Source organism: Epinephelus fuscoguttatus, linkage group LG1, assembly GCF_011397635.1.
Source record: "Epinephelus fuscoguttatus linkage group LG1, E.fuscoguttatus.final_Chr_v1".
NCBI lineage: Eukaryota > Metazoa > Chordata > Actinopteri > Perciformes > Serranidae > Epinephelus > Epinephelus fuscoguttatus.
Window position 1 is genome coordinate 15,866,329 of NC_064752.1, and position 14,705 is coordinate 15,881,033.

Consider the following 14,705-nt stretch of genomic DNA (forward strand, 5'->3'; position numbering starts at 1 on the left):
AGCAAAGAGCATGGATACCAAGAGGCGAAGCTCTGTTGAATTTCTGCCAACCGCCACTAGGGGCACTACTGCCATTTTGGACTGCTGAGCTTGGACTGTTGCGCCCAGACAACATGCAAGGTGTCAAGGAGAGAGGAGGAAAAAAGTAAAAGAAAACAGTGTAGTGCAATTAACTGCAACAACTATCAGTGGAACACCCCGCACCTGGCCTTCCACCATTTCCTGAAGGATCCTGACAGGTAAGAACTCCTGAGGTGTACTTTTTAAATGTTTTAATATCAATTTATTATGCCAGTTTTGGAGGGAAGATAACACTTATAGAAGATTAACTTGATTACTCCTTCAAAATCACCCCATAAGCCAATCTACCAATATATATATATATATATATATATATATATATATATATTTATATACACACACATGGCCTCTTGGACCACTTATATGAAAACTGATTACTGCTTTAGCATTAAAATATATCAGATTAAAATAGCCTATATATTATTATTATTATTATTATTATTACTGTCCCCTTACTGTACAAACTGTAAATAAATCTTTATTCCTGACTATGTGATGTCACCATTAATGTGTGTCTAGTTTAAATATTGATTTTTTTGGGGGGTAGATTGGCTTATGGGGTGATTTTGAAGGAGTAATTAAGTTAATCTTCTCATAAGTGGATGTAATATGTAGAGATGCCATCTCGGCCGTTTTTCCTCGTTTTGTTTTTTTTTTAAGTCTATATTTTGCTTTACAAAAACGTGAAAAGCAGCTGTGACCAAGCTATCACGAGGTGAGTAGCATTGTAAGCATAATTAATAGCGATATACTTAAGTTTGTCTGTGTGTTTTTGTATGCAAGCGGGTCTGCTGCGGTCTGCTGACAGTCCAATATGGTGGCGGTAGGATGAAACCATGGGGTTATTTGTTGCTATGGGGCGTTCTATTGAGCTTCGCCTTTTGGTATCCATGCTCTCTGGTAGTAGTAGTAGTAGTAGTAGTAGTAGTCACTCGCTGGTTTCTGTCTTCCGCTCAGTTCAGCGCCCAGACAGATGGATAGAGAAAGAGAGACACCTGACGCCAAGGCCACACCGCCCGCGGAAGTGCTGCCAAGCGCAGTGCACCAAAATTCTCGCGCAAGCCGGAGCACTTCTGTTCTCATCAGATGCGCATTTCTCCACGCTGGTCGACAAGCGGTTCTGCTCCCAGCTGTTGATTCCGTCACCCGGCTTGACACATTCGCTATTAGCTTGCGCAGAAAATAGACCAGAAGCCAAAACAATGGAGCCACGGAGCTGCGCGGCAATAAATACTGCATACTAAATGCATTGCAGTGTATGCGCCTTAATATTTATCCTTCTGGTACTCATTTCAACAAATAAAACTGCTAATTTTTTCATCGTTCTCAATGGTAAACAGAATCATTTATTGAATATCAAAGAAACAACATTTTCAGAACAAGTTTCCTTCATCAGGTTTAAAATACAAGGCAAGAAATGATGACAATTATACGCACACTCTGCGAAGGAACCTTGTTCCTTGGGCCGATACACTGATGAAAAAAATCTCCCTATCTTTCACAACCCAATGTTGGCAAGTATGTTATTTCCCAAAGGCACTTCTGAAACTCTTAACCATGAGTGTGCTATTGTATGTGCCAAGAGGCTGAAGTGCTGCTCACATGTAGCTCCACATGTCAGGCAGTGATGGGGGACATTATGTATACATCTGTGTGAGGAATGAAAGGTAGAAAAACAGGATGACTGCTGTTTCGATGAATTCTACTTAAAGCTGCACGTGCTGTAACTCAGAGAGTGGTGGTGACTCACTAAGGATGGATGATACTAAAAAGCCTTTATATCGCATTTATTTTTTTCCATTATTTCTAGGTACGTATTCACGTGTCAGATCTGATTTCTTGTAATATGTGTCTGTGAGTTTGTTTTTTTCTCTTTAAAGGACTCATCTGGTGTGATATTCTTTATTTCTCTTCATATCAAATCACATCAAGAAGACCAAAATGAATTGATCCTACTAACAAGTATTGTCAGTGCTGCCTCCAAGGACTATTAAAAACACATTACTGAGTCACACTGCTACACTGATTGGCATGTTCTTTCATTACCATAAAAATGGGCACTGAAGTTTATTTTCGAGTCCATCCCACATACACCATCCTGCTGTTGTAAATACTCACTAGCAGCTGAATATAGTCCCTCGAACAAATGCACCATTTACTCCTGTTGAGTTGCTGAAAACTACAGTGCCCCGCTGTCTTAGCAAATAACTGCCTTTTCTTTAAAAAATGATTTTAAGTACATAATTGAGACCAATTTTTCAAGATGTGGGTCTTCAGTGGGAATGGGAATGCAAGGGCCAATAGAAATTCTGACCAATCTAGACTTTACTGGGGGGCCAAAGTTGACTGTACCTACTGAGAGACTAATGTTATTTAGAGGCTGCGTTTAGGGACTGTGAAAGAAAATTTATGATGCCTTGTGGTGGTCTACAGGGCAGTTAAATCTCAGCTTCAGACAGGAAGATGCTGGAGGAACTAATTACGAAGACCCGCTTTGTGCTGTGGTGTTTTTGGACTCCACAGAGGAGAGATTATTATTATGGCCAAGATACTGACCATCATGTATTTCACAATAAAGGTCCCGTATGTGACACTCAGAGCATTAATATAGTTGCAAACCCCCATCTGCTATGTAAAGATACAGTGAAATAATGGCGTCCTAAGTAGAGAACAAAATCACGCCGTCTTTGTGTGTGTTGTCATCTGAGCTTCTCTGTTCTTTGTTGTGGTTTGGCCATGTCTACGTGTGAGTGCATGTGTGTGTCCCACTGGCTAGCTCACTGCAGCTGCTTTGCACTGTGCTGATATGGCGGTTACCGCTGATATCTGGACGGTACTGCTGCAGAATTTTCCAATTTCCCCCTGGTTAACACTGTTAGCTCTGTCAGCACTGTCACCGTTGTTTACAAATGTTTATGAAGTTACCATCGTCAGCTGCTAGTCGTTAGCTCAGCCGCCTCTATGCTGAGGAGGGATGACAGGAAACTGTCTTTTTTAAATGCTTGAGTGTCCCCTTTTATCATTCTGCGTTTCTTCTCTAGATTTGGAGGTTTTCGCCGGTCTGAACTGGTTCAGGCAGAGTTCTCAGTTACTTCTGTTTTTTTCTCAGCACTTTGTGGCTCGCGAGGTGGATAATTGATCTGTCGATTCATTCAGAGCTGATCAGATCAGAATAATGGATGAGAGGAGCAGTTGTTTGTGAGTGAAAGGAAACTTTTAGACCCAGCAGAATTAATGGTTTATCTTCAGTGCACCTGATGTTCTGCTGCTTCGTCTCTGCCTCGAGTGTGCTCTGCTTGTGGTGCTACGAATAACCAAAAATGTTTCAATCATGACAACTCATACCTGACAAATCAAGGTACTTCATCACATTCATGCAAAATGCTCCATTGCCCACAGTGGCCTAAAGCTGCTACGGATACTGTGTTAAAGTGATAGCAGTGGTGTAAATGGTAAACTAAATTTCTCATGATAGAAAAATCCACATTGTCTGATGGTATTTATTGCAGAGTTTTAGATTCTGTTCATCTCTGCTGTTCTCCATGAAGGTAATAACAGTGAACATCTGGTATCTTTTGCTGCTGCACAGCTCATTAACTGTGCACTGCCTGCTGCCATGTGCGCTATAATATGCTGCTCTCCGCTTTAAGGTCACTTTTTAATAGGAATTTTAAAACGTGTGAACTTCAGATTTTAGGATAAACCAAGTCAACGTGCTGCTCCGTCAGTGTGCAGCAACAGAAGGGCTAAAATATAACAGTAGGTAACACACTCACTGTGGCACAGCACATGAAGACGATGATGAAAGTCCCAATGACACCTCCGATTCCCACCAACCAGGTCATCCTGAGGAAGAGGATCACTCCGAAAATGTTCTGGATGCACGGCAGGTAGACGCCCATCAGAGTGCCGAGCTGGGGGGCCTGCAGGAGGACGAGGGGAGAGGTTATTGTAACAGAAATACACAAGGTTACTTAATCAGCTTGGTCATGAGTATTGTGTTTTGTGTGACACGTTTTTGTTCATTTTCTGAGTTTACTGATGGAGATTGAGCTCCAGTGAGACTTTACTTGTTCTGTATATCCTATTGTTGAACCTCAGACTACAGAGGGTGAATATTTAGCATAGTATCTCTTGCTTATTTGCTTTAAGCCTGACACACCAGATGTGCAGCGCTTGCTGAACGACTCCTGCTTCACTTTGGGCGTCTGTGTGAATCAATAAAAGTCAACGCACCAGCCGTGCATGCTGGGAATCACAGTGTGCAAGTTTGCTCTTTTTTTTTCTTCTCTGAGGGTCATGTGCAATGAAAACACACTACAGATGGTCATACCGCCATTAAGGCACAACAGACATTTACTCGTAGGACTTCACAGATTATTACTTTCAAAGGCCCAATTTGTAATTCTAATACGGCTCTTTGGGTGGAAATAGCTGCTGTTGCGACATTAAGGGCTTTGTTTATCTTTATTTATTGTAAACATGTGTTTCCCATTATGTCAGTGTTAATGGATTCTTTCATTCTTTTCTTTACTCGTCCTTGTTGCAGCTTAAAATGCATTTAAGCTGTTGTATTTACTAGTTATTTAAGTATTTAAAAGTTAAAGGACTTGGCTCTTCCATCTGCGTCATTCACCAAAATGCACCATTTAGTTGTCGTTTTTTAATTTAAGGATTTCCCACATTGCTTACTGTAAATCCTTTGTTGATTTCCGCAACAGTAATTACTTTGAGTCCAGGAAGCAAAGAACACTTTGAGATCAGGAGGCAGCCAGGGGACCATTCTGTTCAATGGATGGATGGATTATTATTTTATTTCTTTACAGGCTCCTTTTTTGGCAGTGGATTTGTTCTGGTTGGTTTTTGCTGCAGTGTTGTCCCTGGTGTGGATCAGTGGACAAAGAGAGAGCGGCGCTGTGCGTCCTTACACAGCACCAGAATCAGTTTCAAGGCCATTTCATTGAAGGCAATTACTGACACACGGAGACTGAAGATGTATGTTGTTGCACGTCAGGTTGATTAATAGGGGATTTCTTTTCCTGAAGGTTTTTAAGTGTGTGTGTGTGTTTGTGTGCAGCTATATTTGTTTGTATATGAATGTGTCCTGTGTGTGTTTGTGTGTGTGTGTGTGTGCACCAACGTGATGGCATGCATTAAATCTGAAGGACACATCAGCTGACCCTGTACATAATAGAGAAATATTCATTTCCTGCTCAAGGACAGCTTGGCCAATGAAGGGTAATTATGCCGATATCCAGCCATGACCCATTTTACCAAGTGAGAGCGCAGACCTTAACTGTCACATCATTACATGGCGGATAACACATGGACAAAACCTCCCTGCTGCGTCGTTGCTATGCTTAAATGCAGACAAACAGGATGAATGGAGGGCTGATTAGCTGTGGTTGGTGTCAGTAAAGATGTTATTACACACGAGGATTTGTCACAAGAAGGTGCATATTCCTCAGATTGGAAGGAAAATGAAGCTGGGATAATAATTCATCTCAAAAATAGGGATTACAACCTGTATCAGACTACACACTTGCAACCACAAGAAAATGTTGCCACTGTATGTTCCTGCAAACCATGGATACGTGTAAGTATCTTCGCATCATATCAGCATTTCTGAAGTTCTGATTACATGTTTATGAAGTGCAGACCATGGCAGACCAACAAAGTCTGGTGTCCTTTAGTGAGATATCTGCAGCATTGCCAGCTTTGATTGAGCCACCAAAACCATTTTAAAGCCAAAGCCCGATGTTTTCCTGCCCAAGACCAAGTCGTTATTGTGCCTAAACATCACCACACGTCAAACAGAGTGTTGTTGAAACATACAGAAACATAAAGTTTCAACATATCCACTACATTATAATGTTAAATATTCATTGTTTGACGAAACGTTTAACAGCAACATTCAGTCTGGCTATTGGGTTCACACTAGGGCTACAACTTATGATTATTTTCATTGTCGACTAATCTGTTGATTATTTCTTCGATTATTTGACTAATCATTTTATCGAAAAATGTGTTAAAATGTTGAAAAACGTCAGTCTGTCTCTGACAAACCCCCAAATTATGTCATCTAATACCTTGTTTCATACTCAGGGTTTTAGTTCACCGTCATGGGAGAGTGTGTAAAGCTGCCAATATTTGAACGTAAGAAGCTGCAATAAAAGTATTGTGGGGTACTTTTATAGTACTTTAAAATGGAAAAAGACTCAAACCGATTAGTCAACTACTAAAATAGTAACAGATTATTTTAATAGTCGATTAGTCATCGATAAGTCGACTAATCATTGCAGCCCTAGTTGACACTTAAATGCTTCCTGAATCTGTTTTATTTACTAGAGTTGTTTGTCAGATAAGTTCAGTCCTGTCTACCAAATACCATTTTTTTGTAGAATGGCATCATACTGTATATATTGTTAAACTACTAAATCATATAGGTTGAATTATTTCTTGAAACTAATACAATAAAATTCTGACTAATGACACAAATTTCAGATAATTGGATTCAATATAGAACTGCGTGGCTCTATCTGTTCATCAACTAACCTTTCACCAACCAGCAACACATGATGTTATTAATACAAAACATCCAAAAGCAGCAACTCCAGATGTAGATGAAAAATAATAGCTGCTTTTCTTTTTAATCTGTTTTACATTTTAAACCTGCACAATGTAAGCGTTTTTCCAACTCAGCCAAATAAGTGAAGATATAAATGACCACTGTGATAAAAGAAAAAAGCGGTCTCAGTTTTATAGGAGACATTTTAGTTGACAGTGTTTTCTTAGAAATCTTTGATGTTAACTAATGTTATGGAGTGATGGCCGTGTCCGAAATCACTCCCTATTTACTACATAATGCACCATATTTAGTGTCCGCCGTTTGGTTTGAGTGTTTGAATGGCATGTACACGACTCTCTGCTGACAATTTTATGTTTAATGAGGAAGGGAAATTTATTCAACATGTTTGTTAGACCTCAAATATACACACAACACTATGTAGTGAGAAACACTCAATGTAAACATAACTCCACAAACTCAATTAGCGCTGCACTGATAAATTGGCTGGGTTGATATACTGGCTCATATTAGCATATTGCAGATGTATTTTGTCAGTTGAAACTGCAACACAGGAAAACACACAAAAACATCTGGAGACAGTTACAGTGAGTTATTTTAGTCCTGCTTGTGATTAAAATTCTTTAATAATCAAATTTAAGGAGTGTTTTGTTTTTATTGTGTTCATATGAGAAGACTAATGGTCATTAGTAATAGTTGTGCAAAATTAATCCCTCGCATTCATCACTTATGACCCACTACAAGTGTGCAGTCATGTATTTATCTGCAGAGACTCTGTCCTCTGCCTGTATTTTCTGATTCTCTTATTATTTTTCCATGTTCTGGATGTTTATGGGCGTGTACCTCCACAGCAGTGAGATGAGGTCAGGACATTATAAAAAGGTAGTGAAAATCACAGAAGTGGCGCTGAAAAACGCAAATATAGCAAGGTGAAACGCCAAGTGGACAAAGCTCATTCCAAAACGAGGGTGAATCTTGAGATGGCTTTCACTTTCACTGGCGAGCATGTTTACAGTTACAGTAACACCTTTAAAGTCTCAAATCTCTGTCAATTTCGACCTCAAACTCCAGTGCAGGTTGGGCTGTAATTTTTTATCTTTTGTCTTCAGCTCCAAAATGCATCATGAAATTAATGATGTCCTCGGTTGACAGTGACTGCCACTAATACATTTCTTCAAAAGTGGTTATTAAATATGCTGTAACAGGAAGGACACTACACAAGATGGAGGATTTAAAAATAAAAGCCCTGCGCTGGGAAGAGACGGCAGATGCTGAATTCATAAAGCAGACTTTTAATCAAATCATCCTGACAAGTGGCTGACATCAAATGAATAATATTGTGTCTGATGCTACAGTATGTGATTTGTTTGGAGAGGCTTGCTTTCCAGCATTAATAATGCACTGTTTGCAGGGAGGAGAGCGAGAGAGAGAAGCAGAGGGAGAGAGAGAGAGAGAGCAAGTCCAAACAGGTCCCACAAATATAATTATCTTCTAATTTCCTTCAGATAAACAACAGAGCAAGCGCTCACACTCGGAACTGTAATTAGCGAGTTTATCACACTGGAAACCCTGATCTGGTTGTGAGGAGGCGCAAATTTCTTATAAACGTGTCAAATCCTATCACATCGTGTGTCGTATCATGTGTCAGATCACATCATACGTCATATCAGATCATGTCATATCATATATCATATCATGTGTGTTATGTGCACATATACGGCATCACATATTGTATCATATCAATATGTGACATTACATTAACACAATGTGACGTACGGCCAGTCAGTCAGTTCAAGTAAAGTATCAATACCACGGTGGAGAAATACTGTGTTACAAGTAAAGATTTTACCTGAGTAAAAAAGTTCAGAGTATTAACATTAAGATATACCGAGCATAAGTACCTAGTAAGTACCAAAAGTAGAAGTACTCATGATGCAGAATGTTCCATTGCAGAATAAAATGTATTATATTATTGGTTTTCAATCACTGTTAAATTATTATTTATATCACTCTAATGTTAGAGCTGGTAAAGGTTGGGCCAACTGTAATTATTTTTACACTTATACTGCCGCGTAGCTTAATCTATGACAATATATTGGATTTTATTGTTGAATATATTTTACATTTTCATTTCTGCTGCCTCACAGCAAGAGGGTTCCTGGTTCAAACCCAGGGTGGTGGGACACCCCTGTGTGGAGCCTGCATGCTCTCCCTGTGTCGGCGTGGGGTCTTTTCTCTGGGTACTCCGGCTTCCTCCCACAGTCCAAAGACATGCAGGTTAATTGGTGACTCTAAATTGGTCATAGGTGTGAATGTGAGTGTGAATGGTTGTCTGTCTCTATGTGTCAGCCCTGTGATAGTCTGGTGACCTGTCCGGGGTGTACCCTGCCTCTCGCCCAGTGTCAGCAGTGTAGGATACAGGATAAGCGGTTACAGAAAATGAACGAATTTTGTATTAATAATCTGAATCTTTAAAGTAATTAGAAACAAAATCCATCAGATAAATGTACTGGAGTAAAAAAAAAAAAGAGTAAAAGGGCTACTAATACTAATACTCAAGTAAAGTACTGGGTAAATGTACTTAGTTACTTTCTACCACTGTATACAGTAGCATGACATGTGCTGTATCAATATATCCTCATACAACTGTTTGTATGATCTCTTAAGAATCCGAGTCCCTACTGGTTAGGTTAGATTTAGGAAAAGAGTCATTCACGGGTGTGATGACGTGACGTGCCAATACATGGGCCAACTTAAAATAACTCACTGCTGACTTTTGGTTTCACATCGGACATGAGCTCCAGTCTCCTGATATGCATCAAACTTTAACCAGATCAAGCAAAAGGCCCTGAGAAGGACCACTCGTAGCCAAGACAAATACTGTATTCACTGTAGTCTATTTAAAGACAGTGTTGCTGCTAATGGGTCCCACTTGAGTCTTCACATGATGATTTGTACACTATGAGTGCTTAAACTGATTTATACAATGCGCATAAGTTGTTGTGGTGCCATGTAAAGTGGCGACACATTACTTTGAAGAGGGCTCCCAGACCAAATCTGCCCCAAAAGTCTGGGGCTGGACCTGGTTCTTATCACAATAATTTACGTTCAAGGGTTCGGTTGTGTGTGTTGGGGGAACTCTATACCACGGAGATCGCTACTGTGCAAAATCTGGCTCCAAATGATGTCACCAGCGCAAGATGGCAGCAGCTGTATCTGGAGTATTTTGGCTTAATTTTTTCTACAGTGGGAGTAAATGGAGACACATTATCCACCTTCCATCTACATCTTTGTAGGGCAGAGTTGTCTAAGTGTGTTTTCCTGCAAAAACAATTTTCTTTTGTGGAAAAATAAAAATCTGAACTGATCTATGCTGCTAATATTCTGTCAGTTTTATATGTCTTAAAATTCTTTTCAGCTTCATCTTTCTTGCTTTTGTCACACGTGTTGGTTTCTCCTCTGCAGAGCTGAAATGTAACCTACAGCCTTGCCCCTTCTACAACTTAATCCTCACAGCGGGGAATCTCTCAACCTTCAGCCTCATTGTGCTTTAATCAAAGATCCACATTGTGGCCTCCACAGGTTGCTGCGGGGAGCCGTGGAGAGCAAACCTCGTCCATCTCTGTCACCTCCCCCACTATATGATAATGATTCGCACAGTTTGTCTGTTGTCTAAGCTAATGCAAATCAGATTGTGACTCACTGTGACTGTGCCCTTCAGTGTGTGGCGGAGAGGATTTTTCATCATCGGCTTGTCAAGGGTCTTAATAAAGTTTTTTTTTTTTTCCTATGAATACTGAAACCTTGAATAGGCGTCTACCTTAAAAACGACATTTGTATCCTGTAAGCAATATTTCCATTATGCACCCATGCTGGGCTGCTGATCAGATACAGAACAGTCTAGTATTGATGTCAGGCTGTATTTCCTCCATCAATTAAGGTCGGTTTGAAAATCAAATATGTAAAATTCATGAACTAAAATTAAAGCAGTCAGAGCAGCTCTGTTTTAACTGTGAGCCCACAAGGATTACTTAAAAGAATAAAAAACTATTAAGGAAAAAGTCCATGGATAATTTTCAAACTGTTACATCTTTTCACCAGAGTTGCTCAGATACTGATACCTGTATTGGAAACGCCTCCCATACTGCCTAAAATGCGGGATTGGGTATCGGAGAGTTTGCAAGTCTATGCATCAATCCTATACCACATAATCTATTAATTTACTTTAACTTTAAAGTATTTTGGTGTCTTGTTCATGAGTGAGGGTAGAATGGAGCGTGAGATGATCAGCGGTTTGGTGTGGCTTCTGCAGTGATGTAGGCGCTGCGCCAGTCCGTCGTGGTGAAGAGGGAGCTGAGCCGGAAGGCGAAGCTTTCGATTTACTGGTCCATCTACGTCCCAACCCACATCTATAGTCAAGAGCTCTGGGTAGTGACTGGAAGAATGAGGTTGCGGATACAAGCAGCTGAAATGAGTTTCCTCCGTGGGGTGGCTGGGCTCAGCCTTAGAGATAGGGTGAGGAGCTCAGACATCCGGAGGGAGCTCGCTCGGAGTAGAGCCGCTTGGGGTGCTTTGCTTGGCCTGCTGCCCCCGCCACCCAGCCCCGGATAAGCGGATGAAAGTAGCTGGATGGATGGACTTTGAGGTAGTTTCACACCTGAATAAAACGGCAGTTTTCCTGGAAAATCAGTTCTTCTTTGTCGTTCTAAAACAGGAGCCTACACAGCAAGTTGCGTTGTGCAGACACTGGTGAATATTGTTTGTAGACACCATTAGCAAAATATCAGCAATTTAGCAATATTTTACACTTTTAACATGGTTATCATGATAGCATTACTGGTAGTGTAATGAATGTCTTGTGAGTGCGGTTTAAGCAGGTGGCAGGAGGCAGGATCAGCACTGACGTTTCACTTGGGAGTTGGTGGTAATGACTCATTAGCCGCTATTTGGCGCACCTGAGGGGAGAACTAAAAAGGGCCTTTGAGCTAAGCGGGCACGCCATGAGGGAGAAGCCGGAGGCAAGACAAAAGAGAAGTGTTTGACACGCTACCACGAATTATCCATGTAAATACACATTCACTCTGAGCAACCACAAAGAACGGCAAGCTGGCCAACTGGTCTGATGGAACAGCATCCGAGGGGTGTGAGTGGAGTCCTCCAGTTCAAGAGAGCTGGTCACAAGGAGCAAGAGTGGTGGCCTGGCAGTGAGTCAACCACATATCCCTCCAGATAGGAGAGGTTGCACTCACCCAGGGAAGTCCAGGCACATTTTGTGATGAATGCAACATGTAGGGAGTGGCACTAAGTTACAGGCTTGCTAGCCTTACTTGATGAGGTTTCACGACAGTGGTGGTGTTGGACTAGTACTGGGTATCAGTCAACATGCAAGTCAAGGCATCAGAATCTGTATCGGGAATTCGTCTGTACTTTTCACCTCCAAATTCTTCTTTTTCTTCTTGACTCTCCCACCCAGCAGCAAAGCTGTAATTAAAAAGCCTGAGTTTCCATTGACAGGTTCTTCAGGGACTTGGTGTGTAATGTGCATTAGCAGTCAGGTGTTGCAGGCAGAAAGGTAACCCTGCCATCAGCACTTTGCTGTTAGACCCAAAACTGCTGCTGCTGCAGAAAGTGGTCTGAGGTCAGTTTGTAATAACAAGTACGTTATTAGAGAAAAACCTGTGAGCATCTACATACAGCAGCAGACACAACACCCTGCAGAGGATGAAGGCTCCGTGAGTCCTTTCAAGGTGGGTGATTCTAATTTGAAAGGATTCTCAAAACGACAATGACTTTGTTTTGTGGCATTTGAAGTCAAAAAGGTGAACACATATTTCACAGCCTCTTTTATTAGGAAAAAAATCCCTTTGCAGTGTTCACTTCAGATGGATCAAAACAGAGAAAGAGTTGTCTGAGAGATAGTTGCAGCCACGATACCAACTTCCTAGACCGTTGATTTTTATCAAAAATAGATAAGAAAAAAGGATGGCTTTGTAAATTCACACAGCACATTGAGGTTAGACTGCGGGATCCAAAACGAGATAACATCTTGGCAGAATAGTTTGTCAGAAAAGCTTTAACAGTACTATAAAAAACGAAGTGAGATATTCTTGTCCCTCTAATGGTTTTCATACATATCTGCAGACTTGGATGAAAGCAGGTTGAAAAGCATGGAGCAACTGAAAATAATGATTACAGATTATACTAATCTGCTCTAAAAGGTGTGTAAATACTATTCAGTGTTACAACAAAAAGGTGTTTATGCCCCACAACACTCCACAGGAGAGTAACATAACCAAAGTAGGCAACAACCCTCTCCAGACTGCTAAATGTCATTTTCCCCGCCTGCTCCCCCGCACAATGGAGAACCACAATCAAGCAGACCTTGTGTATTGGCCCGCTGCATGAGTGTCTGCGGCAGCTGAGTGATAAATTATAATCCTCGTTCAACAATAGGCGGGCTTTGAAAAACAGAGTGTGTCTGCTAGAAATCCTGGGTGTTACATAAGATGTACAGACGCAGATAATAGATAGTGAGAGGGCTTACACTGAGTCTGAGAACCTGAGCATGATAAAAACACCTCTCTGTTGTTTTGGTAAACAGCCACCAAAACACAAAAAAGATCTGGTGAACTAATGGATGATTGTAATGACTTTATATGGAGAAATAGCCTGAAACAGATGAAATACTTGCGTATGCATTGAATCAATGACCCTGTTGAGGAGAAAACGCTGGACGTTTATTGAAAGTGCCGCTTTTCTATTTTCACTCAATTGGCGTTTCATTTGTTCATTTGTGGAGGGGGATTGCAGTCCCAACCGGCGTCTGCACTGACAGACACACAAACACACACACGCGAAAGCAGAATGAGTGTCTGTTTAATGGGCTGGGAGCCAGCAGAGTGATGATTTCCCCGGAGAGCGGGCCACCGCGAGCGAAGGCAGCAGTGACTGCTGCAGAGCCACAGGTAGGCCAGCGTGGCACCCCCGAACTAGGAAGGAACAGCTGCCCACCGACCCCCTGGGAAGTGAAGTGAACCCACTGAATGGATGGCTCAGGTGTGTTAGACGCACAACAGGACCTTTCAATACATCTGCCGTGGCACCTACTTCAGATTCGCTGCCTCCTGCTGCCCTACCACTTACCACTAGCCTCTCACCAGGCTGGACCTCTCTCGCTCTGCCTCTCTGCAGCCTCTACATCCATCAGGAGCACTTTATTCACACTGAGCTCTCAAACCCACTGAAGCAATAACCAAACATCATATTATTGCATTAAAAAATCTCTGTTTGCTTCCTCAGTCTGACACTCCATCAGTAAAACAACAGCACTGATTGTTTGCTCAAGATCCATGTTAAAGCTTTCCTGACATGTGACCTCTCGTGGCTGTGAGAGTAATTATTGTCCTCTCTAAGTGACAAATGTAATTTGTGTTGCTGTAATTTCGCAGGACCACTTAAGAAGGAGTGGTGGACGAGGGGGTCGACAGAGTATGTGGCTGTGACATGACAGGCTTGTTGCAACTGGCAAACACAGTGTAGATAATAGACGATTTTGCTAAACCCCAGAATATGTTCAACATGTTTTTTTTTAATTATTGCTTCCCAACTATCCCCACATGGGGGCTACAGTATAGTTAAGGTAAGAGAAAGACTGTGGTTATGGCAAATAACATATGCCAACGGTGTGGTTAGGGTCAAAGGTGAAGTCTGTGATTCTGTTGAATGATTGTTATTTGAACTCAATACCTATACAAATACTCCTCTCCCCAGAGGCTCTAGTTTGCCGTCCCTCTCCCTCCAACTGACTTTTTCTGTATACATCCACGGCCTTTCCCCGTCCTGCACAACCGTGAATGCCCCCTGTTGCTTATTGGCTGAAATAGTGTTGTGTTGCTCAGTTGGAGCCACTTTGTTTCCCATTTACAGAGCCAGGAGCATGCACTCAGAATGGACAACTAGCCAACTGTGAGGAGATTTGAAAAAGGTGTATTGGATTAGAATCGCTGATTGTATCTTTGCCTCATCTATATTTATGCAT

General features: G+C 41.4%; 1 protein-coding gene across 5 annotated transcripts in view; it reads right to left on the reverse strand.

Moving 5' to 3' along the window:
• slc12a5a (solute carrier family 12 member 5a) overlaps window positions 1–14,705 on the reverse strand; it is a 225,481-nt gene that overhangs the window by 41,506 nt on the left and 169,270 nt on the right. For all 5 annotated transcript variants that reach the window (XM_049591425.1, XM_049591443.1, XM_049591434.1 and 2 more), the window contains one exon: window positions 3,858–4,004. In XM_049591425.1, the coding sequence (XP_049447382.1) occupies window positions 3,858–4,004 (147 nt within the window). The remainder of the gene's footprint in view (window positions 1–3,857; window positions 4,005–14,705) is intronic.